The 22,534-nt window shown below is 54.8% G+C and overlaps 1 protein-coding gene across 1 annotated transcript in view; it reads right to left on the reverse strand.

Annotated features, from left to right (window-relative positions):
- PPP2R2C (protein phosphatase 2 regulatory subunit Bgamma) overlaps positions 1 to 22,534 on the reverse strand; it is a 142,141-nt gene that overhangs the window by 2,895 nt on the left and 116,712 nt on the right. Inside the window, exons 6-8 of the mRNA XM_007463822.1 lie at positions 21,834 to 21,998; positions 10,119 to 10,288; positions 4,406 to 4,497 (exon numbers count right to left, since the gene is read on the reverse strand). Of these exons, the coding sequence (XP_007463884.1) occupies positions 4,406 to 4,497; positions 10,119 to 10,288; positions 21,834 to 21,998 (427 nt within the window). The remainder of the gene's footprint in view (positions 1 to 4,405; positions 4,498 to 10,118; positions 10,289 to 21,833; positions 21,999 to 22,534) is intronic.

Below are 22,534 nucleotides of genomic sequence, written 5' to 3' on the forward strand. Positions count from 1 at the left end.
GGGGGCCTGCCTGGGACCCTGCCAGACGCCCCCTGTCCCTCCCACAGTTGGCGTGCACTGGTGTCAGGCTCTGCATCAGGCTGGGTCGCGGGGCGGGCCGCCGGCGCAGGGGCCTAGGCACAGGAGGTCAGTGCCGATGGAGGCAGGAGGGCCGAGCTTCACGATGAGGGGACTCCTGCTTTTGGTCCTTCCTGATCGCCCGCTCTGCCTGGCCCTGGGACACTGGGTGACACTGGGATGACACTGCTAATCCAGCAGCAAGAGAAAGTGGATTCTCTCCTTCCTCCACCCCTCCCTCATCTCCCCTCTCCTGTGATGTCCCTCACCCCCAGCCTATGAGGTGGTCCTCCCAGAGCCTGCAAAGGAGGAGGGTGGGCTGCAGGGGCACAGACCCACCTAGAAGCTCTTAAAACCCATACCAGCCCCACCTGGGGTCGGTGCAGCACGTTGGATGGGTGAATCAGAGAGTCCCAAGGGCCAAGGCCTCCCTTTCCCGGGCCCAGAGCAGCTGCTGTGGAGCAGAAAGGGTGGGGCTCACCAGCTCAGACTGGGGTCAGGAGCCGGGCAGGAGGCCCTGATGCTGGGTGACCTGGGGAAGACAGGGAAGGAAGCCTTTCTCTCTCCACCTGCTTTACTTGGGCCTAAAAGGCAAAGGCAAAGGCACACTCCACAAGCACATGCGGTGTGGACAGTGCTTGGGTCGGGTCAGCCACCTGGGTCCAGATCCCAGCTCTGCCCCTGACATGCTTCCTGGCTCCCCGTGCAGCTTTCCCATCTATAAAATGGGGTGAGGCACCCCAGCCTCTGGTGAGAATGGACTAGATAACAAGGTAAAACACTTAGAACAGTGCTGAGCTCAGTAAATCCCACCTCCTGTTATGTATTAAATGCCGACAGGTATTTCTGAATTCTAACCATCCATGTGGCCTGAAGCCCCACCCACCTGTCTGACTGGGAGCCCAAGACTAGGGAAGCAGAAGGAGAGAGTAGGTGACGGATTCCCAGAGAAGGAATCTGCGTGCCAAGGGGCCCGACCAGGGGGGCCTCGCCCCCTCCCTCCCTGCCGGCGGGGGCGAGAGAAGAGAGAAGGCAGCCCTCCCGCCACCCATTTCTCTAGGGGACAGTTCGCAGAACCCGGTGGGCGCTTTCACACAGCACCCATCATTCTCCTGGGCTGTCAGGGGAAGGGAGAGTGAGATCATTAAAGCGATTTGTAACCCACACAGCTGCTAATCCTCCTTCCATTTGGCTTCTGGGATCCAGCTGACACCTCTGAAGGAGGGGAGGGAGCCCCACCACATCTGCAGGGAGGCGTCTCTCTCACCTCGGAACACCAGGTCCCAGCACCCTGCAAACCACAGTGGGACAGAATGGCCCACTGCTCCCAGTCTTAGGTGTTCTCTAACATTCCAGAAGGTTCTTTTAACAGGTCCTGGCTGCCCTTGTCCCCAGGCTCTCTTCTTTCCACTGGGGAAAGGCTCCTGCCCCATCCCTGTGGTTCTGGAGAGTGTGACAATCATGGTGCTCTACTGCTCCCTGCTGGCCAGCTGTGGCATGCAATAAATCATGTCCATGCTGATTGGCTCAAAAGTGAGCATGTGACCCAAACAAAGCCAATCAGATCCTTCCACGAGAATTTTCCATATACCTAGAAGGGTGATTGTGGGCTGGGAGGACAATGGAAGGGGGAACTATTTGGGGTCACCATCCCGAATAGCAAGGGGGAGCCATCTGTAGTAGGAGAGGGTGAGGCTAGTGTTTAAGAAGAAGCAGGGAGGCTCAGAGATGGGAGTGGACAGAGAGGAGATGGCCCCAAAAGTACAGCATGAGCCCTGGGGTAGCCTTGCTGGAACTTCTCAGAACAAGCTTAGGCTTATCTGATTCCTGCAACTGGAAGATACTTGGTTGACAGAAATACCTTCTTCCCAGGCAGAACAGACCAAGGGGAGCTTCCTAGAAGAGGTGGCATTTGAGGTGGGTCTTGGTGTCTCCGCAGGGTTCTTTCAGACAAGACAAACAACAGACCGGTGTGTGCAAATCATCGGACCATCCGCTGCCAATATGGAGCCATGGCCTTGCCAGGAGTTTCACACACAGCATCTTATCCTCAAAGCAGCCCTTGAAAGTCACGATTTGTTAGAACTACTTTCCAGGTGAGCAGACTCAGAGAAGTCAGGTGGCTTATTCAAGCATGCAGTTGGAGAGTGATGGAGCACGGTCTGGAAATCGAGGGTGTCTGACCCCCAAACTGCTGCTCTTTCCTCGCCCCCAGGCTGCCCATCTAAGTCTTGCTAGAGTTGGGTAAGGGGCGCTGTGAGGGTTATCAGATGTCCACCCGCTCTGTCCTGCTACCTATACAACTGGCATGGTGGAAGCTTCCCATTAACATGAGAAGGACAGAAAACGCTGAGCTGAGGGATTCAGAAGGTTTGCTTTTGTTTTCAAGGGTTGGGGCCCTGGAAGGCAGCACTTGCTTCTCCCCTTTGCCTCTGAGCTCCTGGAAGACCGGGACCAGGCTTTATTTACCTTGGGATCCTCCTCTCTGGGGCTTGCTGGGCTCATGGGATGCTTGTGTTGAAGTGGAAGGAGGTGGCATGCCCCTATGCCTTCCAGAAGGTCAACAACCACTCACTGGACACTCCTGAGGCCCCAAGTGAGGGGCTCAGGATGGGCTGAGCTACAGTCCCACTCCCAGGGACACCTCAACCAGTGGGGAAGGCAAACAGAGGCAAGATGAAAACATGTAATAAATGCAAAGACACAGAAGGAAAACTCAGGAGGCTGGGGGGTATCAAGATGCAGAGGACCCTGAGGGCTTCCTGGAGGAGGTGGCCTTGAGTTGAGTCAGTAAAGTGAGGTGACAGCAGGAGTGAGCCAGGTGCAGTGTGGTCAGGCTCCCAGGGGCTGGGAGTAGAGCGGGTTGTGGAGGAAGGTGCAGGGACTACCAGGGCTGGGGTGGCTGGCATGTAAAGTGCATGGCAGTGAGAGGCAGGACAGCAGCTCCAGGCTGGGCACCCAAAAGCCAGGAAGAGAAGGCGGCTCCAGTCTCTGGAAGCCCAGCATCCCCGTTCATGGACGCCCCCTGGTGGTGATGTGAAGGAAAGGCGGGCAGCGGTCACAACCACTGGGAGCCCAACACATAAAGACAGAAAGACAGACAGGCAGACAGACGACAGACACACACACAGCAGTATTGGAATCCCCTTTTTTGCTGTCTTCTGAGATTCTAATAGACCCCCAGCCCCAGACCTACTGCCAGTAATCCCTGGGGAACCCCCAGTGTGTCAGCCTGGGGGCAGGCCCCTGGAGGGAGTGCCGTGGGTCCCCTCTGACCCCGCTGCATCAGCCCAGTCTCAGGCCAGGGCCTCCACCTGATTTCCTAAGTGTCCTTCAGCGGACCCCCTGTGCCCACCATACTGGTCCCTCTGAGAGCACTGTCCACTTGGAGACTCCTCAGGCCAAGTGAGCCCCAGGATGCTGGCAGAAGCTCTAGGGGATCCTCCACCCCTGGACACAGCAGCTCGACCCCTCTTGGGTCCGCACCCATCTTCCCTGGAGGTCCCGGTGGGTCTGTGCTCACAGCCACACAGGGTGGTAGCACAGAAGCTCTCACACGACCACGGCAGTGCTGGCCACACTCAGAACTCGGGGACAGCCCAGCCTGCTCCTGGCCGGACACGCAGGACTGACGGGGTCCATGTGGATGGTCGCGCCCCGGGATGGCACCTGAGTCGAAGGCTGCCGGCTCTCACTCCGCGCCTTCTCCCTAGCCAAACTCGCTCCGCTTGTGAAGTGTGACGGGCGACAGGCGGATATCCTGGCCAGAGTGCTTTTCAGCCCTGCACGGTCTGGTCACCTAGGTCCCTGCCCTGGGCCTTCCCTGTCCACGCTCGCCCTGGGCTGAGCCAGGTGATGGGGAAGCAGGAACTTAGGTCAGGCTCAGAGCCGTGGGTGGGTCTCCCATGCTCCCCGGAGCCCAGGGGGCCTGAAGCTACAACCAGGATGGCTGGAGGAGGGTGGAGGCGGGGCTAGACCGGTGGCTAAAGCCCTCCCCGCCTTGGGGCTCTGGCACCTGTACTGCCCTCAATCCTGACAACCTGGGGAAGGGGCTGCACGGTGAGGGACCTGGAATTGACTAAAGGTGTTTCCACTACCACTCAGGAGAACAGGGCTCCACATGGATGTTAGGTATAGTTTCAGAACATGAAGTTTTCCTTTCTGTCCTTGAATCTGAGAGCTGAGAGCTCGCACCTGCTACAAGAAAGACTGGGCCTCCTTGGAACAGCTTGATAACTCAGGCTTGATAACAGTTAGTTCCCCTGACACATCCCGCCCAGGTCACCAGCCGGCCCTGCAGAGTGGAAGGTCCCTAGTTAGGTGGGTGGGGTCCAAGGTCTGAGGTTACCTGTCGCTCCCATTCCAGGCGCATTCGAACTTGTCAAAAATGCAGTCGTTCTCATACAGGGAACAGAGCTTGCTCCGAAGGTAATCGTGGACCTGGTGAGAGAAGGGGACGGGGTGAGTTGAGGGGGGCACCCCGACGGTCCTGGCCCCCCTCCACGAGGAGGGTCTCACTGAGCAGGCCTGTGCCCTCCGGGGTCTGGATGGCACTCCCAACTCAGCCCTGCTCATCGGGAAGGGTCCATAGCCTGGCACATGGCCGACCCCTGAGCTGTGGCCAGAGAGGGGACCAAATCCTGGCTTTGCTCCTCCCTGGCTGTGTGACCCTGGACAGTGACCTCACCCTCTCTGAGCCTTGGTTTATTCATCCTTAAAGTGATAAGAGCACTCACCTCATGGGCTGTTCTGGGATCAAATGTAAGTGACTATTTGGTATAGGGTCATGTCCTCTGAGGACAGTAGTCACCGTGAGCACATTGGTGACCATCATGGAGAAAAGGGGAAGGAGAATTCACACAGGCCTCTCAAGCGTGATCTCGGCAGACGCCACCTGTCCTGTTTTATAGATGAGGCATTGAAGCTCAGAGGTTAAGTAACTGGCCCAAAGTCACACAGCGTACAAGTGGAAGGCCAGGATCCTCTCCCAGGGTTACCAGACACCACAGGAGGGATGCTGATGCCCCATGACCTGCGTCTATCTGACTGTAGCCCATGCCACAAGCTCTATAACCACGGGGTCTCCTGGGTGCCAGCTCTCTTTGGGGACATGGTCCTGCCCTCTGGGTGGCGGAAGGGGCAGGTAAATGGGTAACATGGAGCCTGAACTCCTGGCTCTGCCCCTTTGTGACCCAGGGGAGTCACTTAGCTGCTATGAGCCTCAGGTTTCCCGTCTGAAAAGCGGGTCATGAGATTCCCCCACCGGAGAACAGCATGAGGGTTCAGGGCAGCGACCATGGGGCAAACCACCAGGGAGGTGTTTGCGACCCCGATTAACTATGGAGGGATGGAGAGAAAAAGGTGTCCAGGGCTTCCCTGGTGGCGCAGTGCTTGAGAGTCCGCCTGCCGATGCAGGAGACGCGGGTTCGTGCCCCGTTTCGGGAAGATCCCACATGCCGCGGAGCGGCTGGGCCCGTGAGCCATGGCCGCTGAGCCTGCGCGTCCGGAGCCTGTGCTCCGCAAATGGGAGAGGCCACAACAGTGAGAGGCCCGCATAACGCAAGGAAAAAAAAAAAAAAAAAAAAAAAAAAAAAAAAAAAAAAAGGTGTCCAACTCCTGCTGGGCAGTGACATTGGCCACAAACCAAGGGCCAAGTGCAGCGAGGGGTGGGGAAGAAAAAGGTTTTTTTTGTCCTTTTCCGTTGGGGAACCTCTTATTCATCTTTAAAAACCCAGCTTTAGAGTAGGCCTCCTCCTCTGGCAGCCCCCCTGGATTCCCCCAGGCTGAACTTCTCTCTCTGGCTCCTCAGAGCATCAAGTGCACCTGAGTCTCCTGCCCTGACTTAGCGTGTGTTTATATTGACCCCGCAGCCTGGAAGGTTCTTAACACAGGACTTCCTCAGGCCTCGGATGGCATGCCCCTCCCCAGAGAGGGCTCCCTGCCCGCCCTGCCCGTGAAGCTTGCTCCACCGCCCTTCTCTTCCCACTCAACCTGCACTCCTGCTTTATTTTTATTTCTGGGCCCTGCCTCACAGCTTATGGGATCTTAGTTCCCCAGTGAGGGATTGAACTTGGGCCCTCGGCAGTCAAAGTGCTGAGTCCTAACCACTGGACCACCAGGGAATTCCCTGCACTACTGTTTTAAATTCTGTCCATATGCTGACATCACCCAGATGTTTCTCTCCAGCCAGGACCTCTCTCCCCAAAGCCCACACTGGACCGTCCAGACCCCTCAAGGCTAGTGAACTCTGGTCCCTCTACCGTCCCCCATCCTTTCTGTACAAAGGTACCAAAGGCCACAGGTGACAGCATGTTTCCACACATTTCTTGTCTCTCTTACCCACACTCAGCTTGTCCAGAATCCAAAGCAATCCGGAGCCCAGTCCCTTCTCACCACATCTGTCCTACGTTGCCACCCTGCTCCAAGCACCACCACCCAGCTTATTGCAAACGACTTCTGACTACTCTCCCTGTGTCTGCCTATACCCCAGTCCCCAGCCCTGGTTTATCTTATAGGCAGCAGAGGGATCCCTTTGAAACCAAGCTGAATCACGTCATGCCTCTGCTCAAAACCCTCCGGTGCACACAAGTCCCCCCGGTCACCTCTCTGACCTCAGGCTCTTCTCTCCCATATGTTCACTCTGCTCCAGCTGGCTCCTCACCATTTCTTTCCTTTTTTTTTTTTTTTTTTTTTTTTTTTTTTTTTTTTTTTTTTTTTTTTTTTTTTTTTTGGCCATGCCGTGTGGCATGTGGGATCTTAGTTCCTTGACCAGGGATTGAACCAGCGCCCCCTGCATTGGAAGCGCAGTCTTAACCACTGGACCTCCAGGGAAGTCTCTCCTCACCATTTCTTGAGCGCACTAACCATGTTCCTGCCTCAGGACCTTTGCATTTGCTCTTCCCTCCTCTGGGAACACCCTCCCTGTAGAGGGCTCATGCCCTTATTTCCCCTAGGCTTCAGCATCCCTATTTTCTCTGCCTCAGCCCCTGGTTTGTCACTCTTTTGGAAGCTTGTGATTATTTCACCTATTTGCTAGGTTTCTGGTCATCTTCCCTGCTGAAACGGATGCCCCTCCAGGCAGGGCTTATTTGTCTTGTTCCTTAACAATTTCCCAGTGGGGTGCACAGGGCCTGGCACATCACAGGACCTCAATACATTTTTTAAAAATAAATGAGTGGGGTTAGAGGCAACTGGAGACGGTGGGGCTGGGCTCCCCAGGTAGGCCACCTGTCTGAAGAAATAGCAGGGCCCTCCCCCAGCTGTTCCCCTTTCTCCACTCTGCTTCCTCAAAAGCCCTCAGCGCCTCTCATGTGGTGTGTGTCTGTGGCTAGAGGTCTCCTAGTCCATGGCCACAGCAGGCTCAGGTTCACTGTGTTCCTGTCATCTGGGACCCTTGAGGGTGAGGCCATGGCTCCTCCCTTCTTCTGAGCCCAGGGTCTAGTGGGGCACAAAGCACCAGCCCAGTATGTGTACGACTAAGATGAATAGGGATAAATGGTGCCTGAGGTCATTTCTGGACACAGACAGATTGTTAAGATGCTCGTGTTCACCCCTCCAGGTTGGCACGTTTGTGTGTGCTCCTTGCACTCAAGGCAGCCTCACTGATGCACTCGTCCAAACACACGTGCTGTTCTCTCCTGCATACTGAGTGCCTCCTGCCCTCTGGTGGCAGGGTGAGGAAGGGTGTTGACTATGGAGTAAGAAAGACCAATCTAAGGTCGGCTGCTTGCTACTCTACCACCACAGATATGCCATTTAACTCAATTTTCTCCAAATAAAATGGGATAGAGAGAACACTGTCCCCAACGCCCAGGACAGCTGGGAGGCTTAGAAGAGGAAAAGTGTGCCAAGGTCTTAGGTCAATGAAGCACATGCTAAGGCTCACTCAACACCCATGCCTACCCTTTTCTCCCTGTCTCCTTCAACCACAGAGGCCGTAAACCTACTAATTTTTCCAGCCTGGTCATGGGCCTGTTCTAGCCAATGAGTTGTAAGAGGTCTTCTCAGGAGTGTTCTGGGAAAGTTTTTGTGTTCATAACAACATACCACAGATCCAACCAGCACAGCCTTTCACACTTCCTCCTTTCCTGAATGGATGGTCAACATAGTTCCTGGAGTTGTGGCAGCCGTTTTGCCACCATGAGGTATCAAACATGAAGGTAGAAAACCAACACTCAAACGATAGTGAACTAAATCACAGAAGTGGCTACTGGGACACTGGGCAGGTCACAAAGCCACTAAGTATTCTAGGATACTCCAGGCTTCCTGTGAAGGGAGAAAAGCCCCAATCTATTCAGTACTGCAAGTCAGCCAAACACAATTCTGTTTTACACAATTTCTAGCACCTAACAGCTAAAAAAATGTTAGTTATGTTGGTTTTATGTAAAGATTACTATTTTAGAATCAATAGGTCAGCTGGGCCAGAAGCCAAGCACCCAGCTTTGGACCTGGTCCTCCAGAGCAGTGATTCTCCTGCTTTATTGGGTCCTCACATGCTTTGGGAATCTGAAGGCTCTGGACCCTCTCCCCACAAAATGCTCACATTAAACAGTGCACCTAGCTTCAGGGCCTGGGGGCTTTTGCTGACACCAGGGACACGAAAGGCTGAGGGGCCTCAGAGGGTTGGACACAGTCATGTCCCTGGGCAGGCTCTGGGAAGGGCATGCCCTGGGAAGGTGCCAGAACAGTCAGTCCCAGAGGCCTGAGCAGGGGTTAAGTCATTCCCGCCCCAATCTCTGACCCCTCCCATTCCCAAGGGTAGAGAAGGGGCTGACCCCTTCCTGGGAAGTGCAGTGGGAGCTGGAGGCCTGCAGTAAACACAAGTGGCTAACAAAGGGGCCCTTTCATGAATCCATCTGTCCGGAGGAAGCTGGGGGGCGGGGCAAGGGCACCAGAGCCGCCCCAGACGTCCCTGTGGGTGTGGAGCTGCCAGAAGCACACGTGTCCCAGGTCAGACTCTGAGTACCCCGTCTTCCCCTCTGAGCTCTGTGCCCCTTCCCAGTGGGGGTCCTCCGCCTCCCAGGACACTGCCCTCCCCCAGGCCTTGGCAGGGAAGGAAGACAGGGAAGGGCGCTGTGCAGCTCCCATTTGGGCCCCCGAATCTGTCACTGCCCAACTGTAAGGCAGCTCCCCATATCCTAACCTCTCAGCATCCCAGGTTCCCTTCCTGTCAAGTGGGGCTGATATCACCCCATTCACAGGGCCAGTAAGGAATAGAGGTGAAAAATATATGTGGCACTCTGTGTGCACCCAATATTTGGTGACACTATGAGGGTTTGGCTGGGTCTTCTGCGGGGAGGGGTACTGTTTTCTCACTCAAATCTGCACAACCAAATCCTACTCATCCTACAAGGTCCAGCACAAATGTCACCTCCTTCAAGAAGCCTCCCAGACTGCCCCAGCTAAAGACATAACTGGCGCAGCTTTAAAACAGTCCCATATTTCTGCCAAATTTTAACATCACATGAATTTTGTTTTCTATTCCCTAATATATATGGATGAATCATAATAGAAAAATAATAAATGACTTTCCAGGAAGGTGTCCCACGCTTCGTCCTGTACGCCTGGCTCAAAAAGCCTGCACTGAGGATTTAGAAATGTACCATGCTCCCATTTCACCACTGTATCACTAGCTAAGGATGCTCCCTGGGAGAGGGCAATGCTTAGCCTGCGTTAATGGTAGGACTGCAGACGCCGGCTCCAGGGGAGGGAAGCCATCGTCTGCACCCTCAAACTGAGCCCGGCCTGATGCTCATCTTTGTCCCCTGGACCTTGGACTGCAGACCTAGTCACAGCCCTGCCTCAGGGCAGGAGCCAGCAAGCAGATGACACACAGCTGCCCGTGAGGCGGGGCTGAGCAAGTTCTCCTGTCCTTGGCTGAGCTATGTGGGACGAGCTGTCTGATTTCTCAAGCCTCAGTGTCTTCACCTGCAAAATGGGCTTATGAAAGCCACCCTATAGCTGGGAAAGCCCCTCGGTGTGAATTCTCAGCACAGGGAAGGGCAGCTGCGGGTCTCCCACCCGCAGAGGGGCTGTGAGGTTTTCCAGGCATCAGTGCCCACCTGGTAGGTCTCTATGGGCCGCGCCTCCATGTTCAGGTCCCAGACCTTGACTGTGAGGTAATCGCGGGTGAGCATGTACCGGCCGCTGTGGCTGAACTTCACGTCCGACACGGAGGAAATAATTTCCGAGAAGAACGAGCGGTTACTGGGGTCCTCGGGCTCTTCAAATACTGTGGAGACAAAAACAACCACTGTCACCGGGCCGCTCCCACCCGTGGGGTCCAAACAACAGACGACTCCATTTCCAATCTGGGCTCATGCGGTAGGTCGTTTATTCATTCATCAAACTTATAACTAAGTACAGGTCAGGCCCAGGCCCAGATGGATCCTCCAAAGAGGGAAGAACCAGCTCTTGGAACAGTGTTTATTGAGCATTTACTCTAAGCCAGATTCTGTGCTGAGCCTTTCCCGTGTGTTACCTTATCTAACCCCACAATAAAAATATCAGGTCGGTACCACTAATATTCCCATTTTATAGCCAAGAAAACTGAGGCATGGATGGCCTCAGAGCTGGAAAAAGTGGTGGAGGAGGGATTTGAACCCAGAGCTGTACTCAATGTGCTGCTCTCTGCTGCCTCCTGCTGGTGATGCCAAATGCCAGGACTGTGAGGTGTCCGGGCATCCTCGAAGGTGCTGGACCACGTCCTGGACTAGGCTGGGCACCGCCTGTGGTTCTAACTGGCTCTGGGGCCTCTGTTCATGGTGCACTGGGCACACACAGCCAAGCCCCACTCATAGGTATGTTCTGTTTGTCTGCCATGCGGGTTGTAGCAAAATCAAACCTCGCCACCACGGATGCAGCCTGAGTCCCGTTTGCTGCCTGCCACCCACCTCCTATTACTTTAGACCAGCTGCTCCACACAGGAAGCCGCTTACCTGACCCCTGGAGGCAACAGCTTGCTGCCTTTACCAGAGATCCCAGAGTGGGCAGTGAGCGGTTCCCCAAGCAGCATCCCTTCCCTGCTGTCCCCCATAGCCAGGCCTTCCTGACACAAGGAGGTTCCCATGCAGCAGGACAAGCTCTTCCAAGTTCCATGTCTGTTGCTGGCTGTCCCAGTAGTTTGCCCACCTCACTGGACAATCAGATCCTACAGTGGCTCTGGTGCTGCAGCAGGATGGAAATTAGGGTCCCTGCTGACCACTTAGGACCTGGGCCATGGACGGGCCTGGGGGTCAGGGAAGAGGATGGGGTGGTGGGTTGGCAGCCTCTACAGCCAGTTTGGAAGGACTTTTAAACATTTGACAACCTGTCCAGCTGTCCCCACGGGCACCAGCTGAGTGGCTGCCTACTGGTCTCGAGGCTCCAGGCTTAAAACAGGGAAGCAGAGAGCTGATCACGTGCCCCCAGAGGCTCACAGGAGTGCCCTTCCTGCTGGCCCCTCCTATGTGGGAAAGTCCCATATCCCACTTCCCAGGTCTGTCCCAGCCCCTTACCCCCCATCTAGGAACCCGTTCTTCTTGTCCAAGGTAGACAACTGCTCCTGCCTTTCCCAGAGAGACAACTCCTGCCCAGCTCCCCTCTCCAGGGTGGCTGGAAACATTTCATGCCGATCGGATGCTCTCATGTGGTCATGCCTACATGCATTCACTCATCCTCTCAGTTAACCAGTCCATACTGAGCGCCCACCATAGCCAGGCACTGTTTGAGACCCTGGAATGCTGCAGTGAGCAACACCCCCATTCTCCTGGAGCCCACATTCTCCTCCCAGCGACAGATAGTAAAAATCAGTGACATGTGATACCGTTGGGCCGTGGTGGAAGAAAAAGATAAAGTAAGTGAGGAGACAGAGAGAAATGGGGGCTGGTGATTTGGATAGACAGGGCCTCTATGGGAGAGCACATCTGAGCAGAGACGTGAATGAAGTGAGATACCAGGGAGTGGGACTCCAGGCAGAAGTCATAGCATGTGCAAAGGCCCTGAGACAGGGATGAATTGAAGGCCACGTAGGCTGAGAAAGGCGAGAGCGAGGGGCTGAAAGCCATGGGAAGGGCGTCATCCTGTAGGCAATAGGGAGCCACAGAAGGGCTCGGAGAGAGGAAGGGCATGGCAAGATTTGGTTTTCTCCAGGATTCCCCTCCCTGCAGTGAGGAGGTGACGTCCTTGTGGGTCACCTTTAGCCTCTAAAACCTCTGCATTCTGATTGGTCATCTCACATAATCGTGTTCTGTGCCCTGGTACACTGTCACCTTTTTTTTTGCAGGTATAAACATTCGTAATTTTTCTTTGTTAAGCCAAGAAATTTAAATCAATGACATTTCCCTCTTCTCTCATGCCTGGAATAAAGGCAAATTCAATATTTGATTTCTTACTTAAACTAAAGCACTGAGATTCTGTATTGTCTTTAAATGAACAGGGGTATAGACCTAATACTTAGGAGAAATGGGGCAGAAGGTTTGAAAGAAGATGCACCTCAAACTCTTCAGGGATCTGGGTAGCCCCCAGCACCTCCCCTCATACGTGGCAGGGACTCTCTCAACTGAATTAGCATCCCTGCTGCTAGGCGTCAGACAGAAGGTAAGATATAAAAGCATAAAGCGGGGTCCGTCTCTTGCACCCCGACTTTGTACCCCTCGCCTGCCTCGGTGGATTCCTCCAGCCTCCACCCAAACCACTAGGGCTGGTCCAGCTCACTCCGCCCTGCACCCTGCAGAGCTCCTGGCATGCTTTGTGGGGTTTCGGTAGGCAGATGGGGACCAAAATCACAGAGAAGCATCCGCACCGGATGTCACAGAGCCAGGGGCTGTGTCTTCTGCTAGCTTTAAGGAGCAGGAAACCACAAAGGTCAAGGGCTGAGAGGATGACCTAATCCATAGTTGAAAACAGAAGCACCAAACGGCCCACTGCAACCTCAGTTCTGGCTGTACTTGGGCACTTCTGATGGTTTTTTTAAGCACAAAAGCACCAGAACTGAAAAAGATTAGTGGGAAGGATATTAACAAGCCTGAAAAAAGTTATACCTAGAAGTTCTTAGTTTTCTTGTCAAATATTTCTATGAAATTTTTGATACAACTATTTTTTGTCAAAAGACTGAAGAATCTTCTGTATCAATCCCTCCCCCTCCCACCTCCCCCCAGACACAACCTGCACGTCCCCAGGCCATTAATAAGAGATAAGAGTGTCTCCCTTCTAATTGACTGAATCACTAAGGACATTTCACAGTAATTACTGCTGCTGAGAGTTCAAAGAATTGCATCCCAGAGCCCCTGTCACTTGTGGTGGGCTCCAACCCACCTCTCTCGCCTGCCTTAATTATTTTGTAGTTGGAGGGCTCCGAGACAGCAGAAATCTCTGTCCGATCTTTTTTTTTAAAAAAAAATAACTTTGCATAATTAAGGCTCTTGTGGCCCTAGCTGGTTCCCTGACAATGGCATCCTCCTCTCTGGGTGTCACCGTTGTCACACATGGGGGAAGGGTGAGGAGACCCCTTCCCGCCACCCTCGCCTAAGTGAAGTGAAGGGACCCTGGGGAGGTTCTGAATCGCCTGTGGTCCAAGGAAACAGAAGTGAAGCCGAGGTGCGGGCCAGCCTTCCTCTCCAGCCTTGCGCACAGCCCTGATGTGTCCCTGTTCTGCTTAAAGCCCTCCACGGTTCCCAGTGCCCACAAGATCAAGGTTCAAGATCCCACATGTAGCTGCCAAGCTCCTTCCTAACTGGGCCCCAACCGGCCTGCTGCTCTAGCTCCACATACCCAAATTCCCAGGGCCTCGAACAGGGTGAGGCAGGCAAGACCCCGAGGGCACCACACTGAACAAGTCACTCTGGGGTCACCTTAAATGAATGCCTCCTTCAATGTTGTGACTTAGGCATCTCGCTCGCCTTGTCCTAACCCTTGCCCTGCCATATACCAGGCAGCAGGGCAGAGCCAAGCTCTGGGTGACCTCAGGCAAGCCCCTTAACCTCTCTGAGCCCAAGTCTCCTCACCTGGAGGACAAGCATGGTTAGACCTCCAGAGGTAACACCTAGAAGCACCTGGCCCAGTGGGGGACTTGAGTAGCTGTTCAATAAAACTGCATAACTGTTTTTATAGTTGTTTTTCACATTGTTTTCTCTCCCTGAAATTTCCTTTCCCATTTTTAGCCTCTGTCTTTCTCACCAACTCCTGTACATCCTTCAGAACCCCAACTCAAACATCCTGTTTTCTGGGCAGCTTGTCCGGATGTTCTCCAAAGAAATCAAATGCTCACCCTTGCTGCCCTCACAGCCCCGGGATGCCCTCTTGTATGGCATCAGTGAGGATGCCTGGTCACCTCATGGGGCTGTGAGCTCTTGGGGCAGGGGGTTCTGCCTTTGTCGTCGGTCATCCCGGCATCCCTGCCCAGCCTGGAGCCAGGCTCAAAGCCCAGCCTTGCTCACAGAGTGGACAGAACCTTCTGGTGCTGCCTGCCCATGTGGCCTCTTCTCTGTGCCTTTCCTGACATATTTCTTTCCCCACTTGGTATGATGCCACTTACATATCTAGGCACAGCAGTGAAACCTGTATCTGCTAGAAGTGGCCTCTGGGGCCCGTGGCTTTTGCTCTGTGTCCCTCTCAGTGGCACCAGCTATGTGCCACTCCTCATTGTCAGCATGTGGGTGGTCTTCTCTGGGCATGGGTGGGGGAGTTGGGGGGTAAACTGAGCAGGCAGAATTGATCAGATGGGGCTGGGATGAAGGGAGGTTCAGGGCTGATGGAAGAACTGTCCTGGCTTGAGCCACACGCTCAGGGACAATGGTGCAGGGCAGTGAAACCCTGGAGAGAAACATGGACATACGGAAGTGGGGCTGCAGGTCTGCGGAGGTGGAGGGCACAGGAGGAGACGGGCCTGAAGGAGCAGACGCGTCCTGCCCAGTCCTTGCTCCTGGCTGCCCTGGCAACGGGTCCCTCCTCTGCTCTGATATCATACGAGAACCTCCACTTGAATGACGAGCACACGTATCCAGCCTAGTTCCACCTTCCCACCTTGGGCTCCAGGAGGAGCTGAGGTCGGGGGGTGGTCCCTGCCTCAGAGGCAGAAGCAGTGGGGTTGTGGATCACAGGGTACCTGTCACTCCCGCACGATGCCACTGTTGGGGGAGATGCCTCCTGCGAGGCCACCTTCCCGCCCCTGCCACCCTGCCACCGGGAAGGCTGAGGCCGGGCAGCGGGGCAGGGACAGGCAGTCACTCTAAGGCAGTGGGCACAATGAACTCTCACTGAACAACTGTCATTCTCTGCTTATAACTGTCCCCTGCTCAGCACCGTGTGATGGACCCCACTGGACAAAATAACATCCACCCCAACTGTGGCCCCCCGCTCTGCAGGATCTGCCCCCCACCTCTATGTCTTTGTACCAGTGGGGTGAAGCTGTCCCTTCACCCCACTGCAGCCAAGCCCCTCTCGTGGCACGCCCCTCACCCCCTTCCCTCTGCCGCCTCTCGTCCCAGGCTCACTCTTTTTCATTCTTCAAGGTGCAGAGATGCCTCCTCCAACCACCTTAATTTAAAGTTGACCACATCAGAGCAGCCGCAAAGCTTTCAGAAACTTGCCCGCTGTCACGCTCCTATTTACTTACCAGTCTGCTTGCTCCATAAAGGCAGGCGCCCTTTCTCTGCACAAAGCCTGCGGCCACCCCTCACCCTCTCTCACTCTCCATTCTCCATTCAGTCCGTGGGCAAAGCCGACCTTCTGTGCGGATGCACGACCCGACCCCCCTCCACTCACCGCACCCAGCCCGCTCGGGGCGTCAGCATCCTTCATCTGGGTTACTGGACTAATCTCCCAGCTGGTCCCCACTTCCACCCTCCTCTCAGCAGCCAGGGGGCTCCTATTAAAACACAGCCAGGGGGCTTCCCTGGTGGCGCAGTGGTTAAGAGTCCGCCTGCCGATGCAGGGGACACGGGTTCGTGCCCCGGTCTGGGAAGATCCCACGTGCCGCGGAGCGGCTGGGCCCGTGAGCCATGGCCGCTGAGCCTGCGCGTCCGGAGCCTGTGCCCGCAACGGAAGAGGCCACATCAGTAAGAGGCCCGTGTACCGCAAAACAAAACAAAAACAAAAAAAAACACAGCCAGGCAAAGCCCCCTGTGGCTCCTGTCCTTTCAGAGTAAACCCAGAGCCCCCGCCATGGTCTGTAAAGTCCTCTGCATGTGGACCCTCTGCTCTCCACATGTGGAGCCTCCTCTCTCCGTGCGTGTCTAACCTCACCCCCACCTCCCCCGACTCCGCTCCTGCCACACGGGCCTCAGGATCCAGCTACAGGGCCCTGGCTGTGCCCTCTGTTGGGGGCTTTACCCTGGCTCTGCCCCCAGATATCTGGAGCCTCTCCAACAGAGTGGGGCTAGGTCTGGTCTTTCTATCCCAGATCCATTACCAGAGATGAGTCCTGGGAGTCTACCCCACCCAGACCCTTTAAATGAACCTGGCTCATCCACAGTTTCCATAAGAGTTCTTTATTCTCAAGGCTTCTGTGAAGATTAAGTGAGAAAGAACACAGGCTGACAGGCATGAGACTACTGGAGCCTCTATCCTGGTTCCACTTAGCTCTGTGACCTTAGGGAAATGTCTTAACCTCTCTGTGCCTCTGTGTGATAAACGATAATGGCCCCCAAAGACAGCCGCATCCTCATCCCTGGAACCTGTGCACATGCTACCTCACGTGACAAGACTTTGCAGATGTTAAGGGTCTCGAGCTGCAGAGATTATCCTGGATTCCCCCCCTCCACTCACCGCACCCAGCCCGCTCGGGGCGTCAGCATCCTTCATCTGGGTTACTGGACTAATCTCCCAGCTGGTCCCCACTTCCACCCTCCTCTCAGCAGCCAGGGGGCTCCTATTAAAACACAGCCAGGGGGCTTCCCTGGTGGCGCAGTGGTTAAGAGTCCGCCTGCCGATGCAGGGGACACGGGTTCGTGCCCCGGTCTGGGAAGATCCCACGTGCCGCGGAGCGGCTGGGCCCGTGAGCCATGGCCGCTGAGCCTGCGCGTCCGGAGCCTGTGCCCGCAACGGAAGAGGCCACATCAGTAAGAGGCCCGTGTACCGCAAAACAAAACAAAAACAAAAAAAAACACAGCCAGGCAAAGCCCCCTGTGGCTCCTGTCCTTTCAGAGTAAACCCAGAGCCCCCGCCATGGTCTGTAAAGTCCTCTGCATGTGGACCCTCTGCTCTCCACATGTGGAGCCTCCTCTCTCCGTGCGTGTCTAACCTCACCCCCACCTCCCCCGACTCCGCTCCTGCCACACGGGCCTCAGGATCCAGCTACAGGGCCCTGGCTGTGCCCTCTGTTGGGGGCTTTACCCTGGCTCTGCCCCCAGATATCTGGAGCCTCTCCAACAGAGTGGGGCTAGGTCTGGTCTTTCTATCCCAGATCCATTACCAGAGATGAGTCCTGGGAGTCTACCCCACCCAGACCCTTTAAATGAACCTGGCTCATCCACAGTTTCCATAAGAGTTCTTTATTCTCAAGGCTTCTGTGAAGATTAAGTGAGAAAGAACACAGGCTGACAGGCATGAGACTACTGGAGCCTCTATCCTGGTTCCACTTAGCTCTGTGACCTTAGGGAAATGTCTTAACCTCTCTGTGCCTCTGTGTGATAAACGATAATGGCCCCCAAAGACAGCCGCATCCTCATCCCTGGAACCTGTGCACATGCTACCTCACGTGACAAGACTTTGCAGATGTTAAGGGTCTCGAGCTGCAGAGATTATCCTGGATTCTCCAGGTGGGCCCTCTGTAATCATAAGAGAGAAGGAGGAAGGTCAAAGGCAGAAGAAGAGATGGCATGATGGAAGCAGGGGTTGGAGTGATGCATTTCGAAGATGGAAAAGGATCGTGGGTGACCTCTAGAAGCTGGAAAAGACAAGGAAACATTCTCCCCCGAAGCCTCCAGAAGGAATGCAGGCCTGGCAACACGTGAATTTTAGACCTCTGCCCTCTAGAACTGTAAAAGAATATATCTGTGTTGTTTTCAGCCACTGTTTGTTACAGCAGCCAGAGGAAACTAATACACTCGGTTTTCTCATCTATAAAATGAATAATCGAGCACCTCCATCATAGGGTAGCTCTCAGGACTTAATGAGATGTAAACTTCGAGCAGCACCTGGTGTGTAGCAAGCCCTTGACCAATGTTAACTGCGGTTCCTGCTTCAACCAGCATCGGGCTGTCACAGAGTAGGGGTTCCACCAGGCGGAGCGATTGTCATTACCACCTATTCTAGGGAATCTTCGTGCTTCGGCACAGCCCTTCCTTTTGGCAGACTCTGTCCTGTGAAAAGCAGAAATAACTGTCTATTTTGAGGATTCAGGCACAGTCGTTTCCATGGTTACCCTGTCATAATGACCAGCAGACAAAAGACCCGGATTTCTACTGCTTTGGAGAAAGACAGCAAGCTGTGGGCTGGGTAGCAGCAGCCCGTGCTTCCTGGCTCTGCCCTTGACGGGGAGGAGCATGGGGAAGCCACTGCATTTCTCTGACCTCGGTTTCCTCATCTGCCCAACAGCAGAAGTCAACACGTGATCCACTTGTGATTCGGGACGCCCTTCCTTCAGAGAACAGAAAATCACGGTCTTATCTGTTGAGAAAATGATGCTGTGACCATTCATCTCTGGGGGTGTCTCTATCAGCCATCCCCTGAGCTCTGAGTAGTAACTAAGTAAATATAGAGAAGTGAGATGCAAAGAATGGGTCCTAACCTCCAAGTCTCTTTATAAAAAGACCTGGCTCCAATAACAACCATTTGTTCTGATTAAAAATAACTACCTAATTGGCAATCGTCTGCTTGCCAGATGAGGGCTAAGAACAAACGCGATCTGGAGAAAGCAGACAGCAGGGCAGATATCTCCTCTACTCGCAACTTACGGCAAATTAAATGAGGGAAGGAAAACAGAAGCTGCAATGTATTGTACAAAGACTGATGAACAATCCTGTCACTGGCATTAATGAGAAAGTGCAGAGTATTGAGTTTGAGAATGAAAAGAAAATTCTAGAAAAATTTAAAATACATTTTTGATGCAAATTAACTCTCATAGAAAACCTATACAAACCAATAATCAAAAAAGGTTTACACTTGAGTTTTACTAAGACTTCAAGGAGCTGATGTATTATACTAAATATTCTAGGGAAAAAAGAGAAATCAGCCAGCTCATTTTACAAGAGAACAATCTTCTTAATAAAACTGTGCAGAGAGTGTAGGCACAGAAAATTAAAGGCCAACTTCATCTATGAACATTTATGCCAAAAGCATAATTTTTGCATTTATGCAAAAATTTCCTGCCCTCAGTGTCACCAGCCACTGAAAAAGCCCCTGGTAGTCAGAAGGTGCGATGTCCCTCCCTTCATACCTTGGCCTTGCCAAAGCCTTCTGGAACTTCTCAAGAGGCAGACTCCTCCGTGGCCCTATAGTTAATTAATAACTCACCACAGCCCCAGGAGAGGGGCCGAGAAATTCAATGGAGTTGAGTCATCAAAATAAACTTACAGCTCTTGCACTTGACTTTGTGGGCTGATTCACATGCAGCTCCACACCACCAGGCGTATGACGAGGACGTGCCTGGAATCTATGCTTGTGCGCCTGGGCTGGGGAAATGTATGAGTGGTGGCCGCCCTGGTGGGTGGCTGCTTGTTGAGAAGCCAGCTAACACAGTTACAGAAGCCGAGAGGGGCTGTGACTCTCGCATCCAGCCCACGAAGAACGTCATTCAAGCAGCGTGGGCGGACACAGAACCATCTCTATTCTCCCTAAATTCTATCCTTCCTGCACACACACTCAGGGACGATTTCTGGAAGTATTTCTTTCCACGCTTTTCTGTTGCCATTCTTTCAGTGAAGTAACCATTGCCTTGCTTTTCTCCCGCACGGAATCTTTAAACATCATTCCCTCATGTCATTAGAAACCTCCTAAGTCAGTATTTTAAACGTCTGAACAATATTCCATTATACAGACATCATCATCTGGCCGCACTGGTGCCTTCCCATCTTGGAGCCTTGCCCCCTGCAGTGTCCCCCTTCTAGAAGATTCTTCCCCCAGAGATCTGCATGGCACTCTTCTTTCAGCATCTCAGAGACACTGTTCCACTGTAGCCTCCTCAGTCAGTGGCACTGACATGACCCTCCCTACACTCTGCTTTTTTGGCGGCTGTTTACACCACTCACCGCTCTGGACATCACATCACCTAGTTAGGAGTTTATTGTCTGCCCATTGGTTCCTGCTGCACTCCTGTGTCAAGAATAGTGCCTGGAGCATGGCAGGTACAGACAGCCTGCCTGGATGGTTGTGTGTGCCCTGCTGGCCCTCGCTCCACCCAGAGAGGGAGATCTGCCCTCGCCACCCTGAGTGCTGACGCCTCAGCCCTCAGGTGAAGGCTCGGTGCACAGAGAGGGGGTGTTCCCAGGCCTCCACTGGAGGAGCCCTGGGGCTCGTGGACGGGGGACTGCAGCTCCAACAAGTGCAGACCCAGACGGCGGACATCCTGCCTGGCTGTGGACAGGAGGAAAGCCGGACGAGTGTGTGGACAAACCCGGAGAAGGGGGCTGGGGTAAGACTAGGGGATAGAACTTGGCCAAGGAGGGAGGAGGGGCTGGTGGCTGCAGACAGTCCTGAGCCTGAGTGCCTGGGGGCTGGGGTAGCACTGTCCTCTCTGGCTGCCCAGGGAAACCAGGCTCCTGGGGGGAAGACAGTGACGCTGTCCCTCCCAACAGCCCTCTGCCTCCTTCCCCCAGTCTTTGATAAAGCCCTCCAGGGGCCAACTGGCCACCACTCATTCATTTGTTCACTTGTTCATTCGTTCATTCATTCAACAAGTGTGTATTTCCAGACACTGCTGTAGGCACTGGGGTGGATACAGAGATGAACTGAAGCCCCCGTCCTCCCGGCTGGGGCCACTTCTGCCCCCTGCCCCCCTGCTACTCCTGCAAAGTCATCCAGGGATGACCCTGTGGCCTGACCCTCTGCCTTCAGGTGCCTCTGGGGAGCACTGCATCTGTGGGCAGCTGCCGCACAGCCCAGCGCCAAGCAGCTCAGCCCGGGGGTGAGGACCACCTGTTGGGGTGTCCCAGAGTCCCGGGTTCAAGTCCCACCCTGCCACTTTTCAGTGTGGGTGACCTGGGCCCTTCCCTGAAGGCTCAGTTTTGCCTCCTGTGCGGGACCCGCTGGGAGCTCGTGTGATGATGAGATGAGATGATGCAGGTAGAGAGTGAGGTGGGTGCCTGAGTCAGAGTGTCCAGTGTGAGCTCTTCTGCGGCGGTGGTGGTTGTCTTATGAGGTTCCCTTGGACACTGGTCAGCCCTGAATCTCCTTGGCACCTCTGTGGCAACCCCGTGGCTGGCCCTGTGGTGGGTTCCAGCATGAGGTGAGCCCAAGGAGCTCATAGGCTGCTGGGGGAGACGGAGCAGCCACAGAAAATCCCACAGGGTGTGGCTAGTCTGTGAGAGGAAAGCTTTGGGGGCTCTGGGGGTGCAAAGGAGGGGCTTGGCCCAATGTGGAGATCAGGGAAGGCTTCCTGGAGAAGGTGACAGCTGAATGTGGTCCCTTCTTGGCTTGCAGTGCCCAGCTCACTCCCTGGCCCTCGTCTGTGGAGGGGCTTGGGGTGGAGGCAGTGGGTGGCAGGACCAGGTGCCCCCTCCAGCAGCACTAAGGAGACACTGAGTTCCCCCTGCAGCTCATCTGGAACACCCCCATGCCCCGCCCACCCCGCGGGCTCCAGCACCGGGACGGGCCCGCCCACGTCTACCGCCACCAGGGCCCCGGCGGGCATGCGCACTTACGTTTGGAGTGCTTGTCGCACAGGGCGGCCGCACGCATGTCGCAGAGGCGCAGGGAGCCCTTGCTGCTGCTGTAGACGAAGAGGTTACAGTGGTGCGGGTGGAACTCGGACGCGGTGATCACCTCCGTCAGGTCCTCCATGTTGGCCGGCTTGATGTCCACGATGTCTGGGTGGCCGAGTCAAGGAAGGGGCGGTGAAGGAAGGGCGCCCTCGCGGCTCTGCCTTTCCCAGCTCGGAGACCCTCGGGTTTCCCGACGCCTCTCCTCGGCACACCCCCCCTATCCCGCATCTGAGCTGGCTCCGTTCCTGAGACTCCTGGACAAACACCCCGCCACGCAGTCCCCAAGCTGCAGACCTGACTGTAGTCGAACAACTGCTGGTTGTCCCTTCTGGATGCCCGCCCACTGTCCCCATAAGGCGGGACTGCCGCCTCCTTCCTGACCTGTGCCCTTTCTCCAGCCAGTGCCCATCCGCTGCCCGGCCCCACGCAGGGCAAACCTTGAGGCTTCTCCCCTCTGTCCCTCCTCTTTCAGTTGCCAAGCAGGAGGCCAGGAGCGTTTGTTGAGTGCCTACTACATGCTGGGCTGTGGACACACTAGGTGAACAGCTGCGGTCCTCCCCGTCACTCTGTGAATCGTGTCTGAGCTGCGTGGACAGGTATCGGTTGGCTCCCCTCCGCCCCCGCCCCGCCCCCCTTCCCCC

The sequence above is a fragment of the Lipotes vexillifer genome, unplaced genomic scaffold, assembly GCF_000442215.2.
Source record: "Lipotes vexillifer unplaced genomic scaffold, Lipotes_vexillifer_v1.1 scaffold49, whole genome shotgun sequence".
Classification (NCBI taxonomy): Eukaryota; Metazoa; Chordata; class Mammalia; order Artiodactyla; family Lipotidae; genus Lipotes; species Lipotes vexillifer.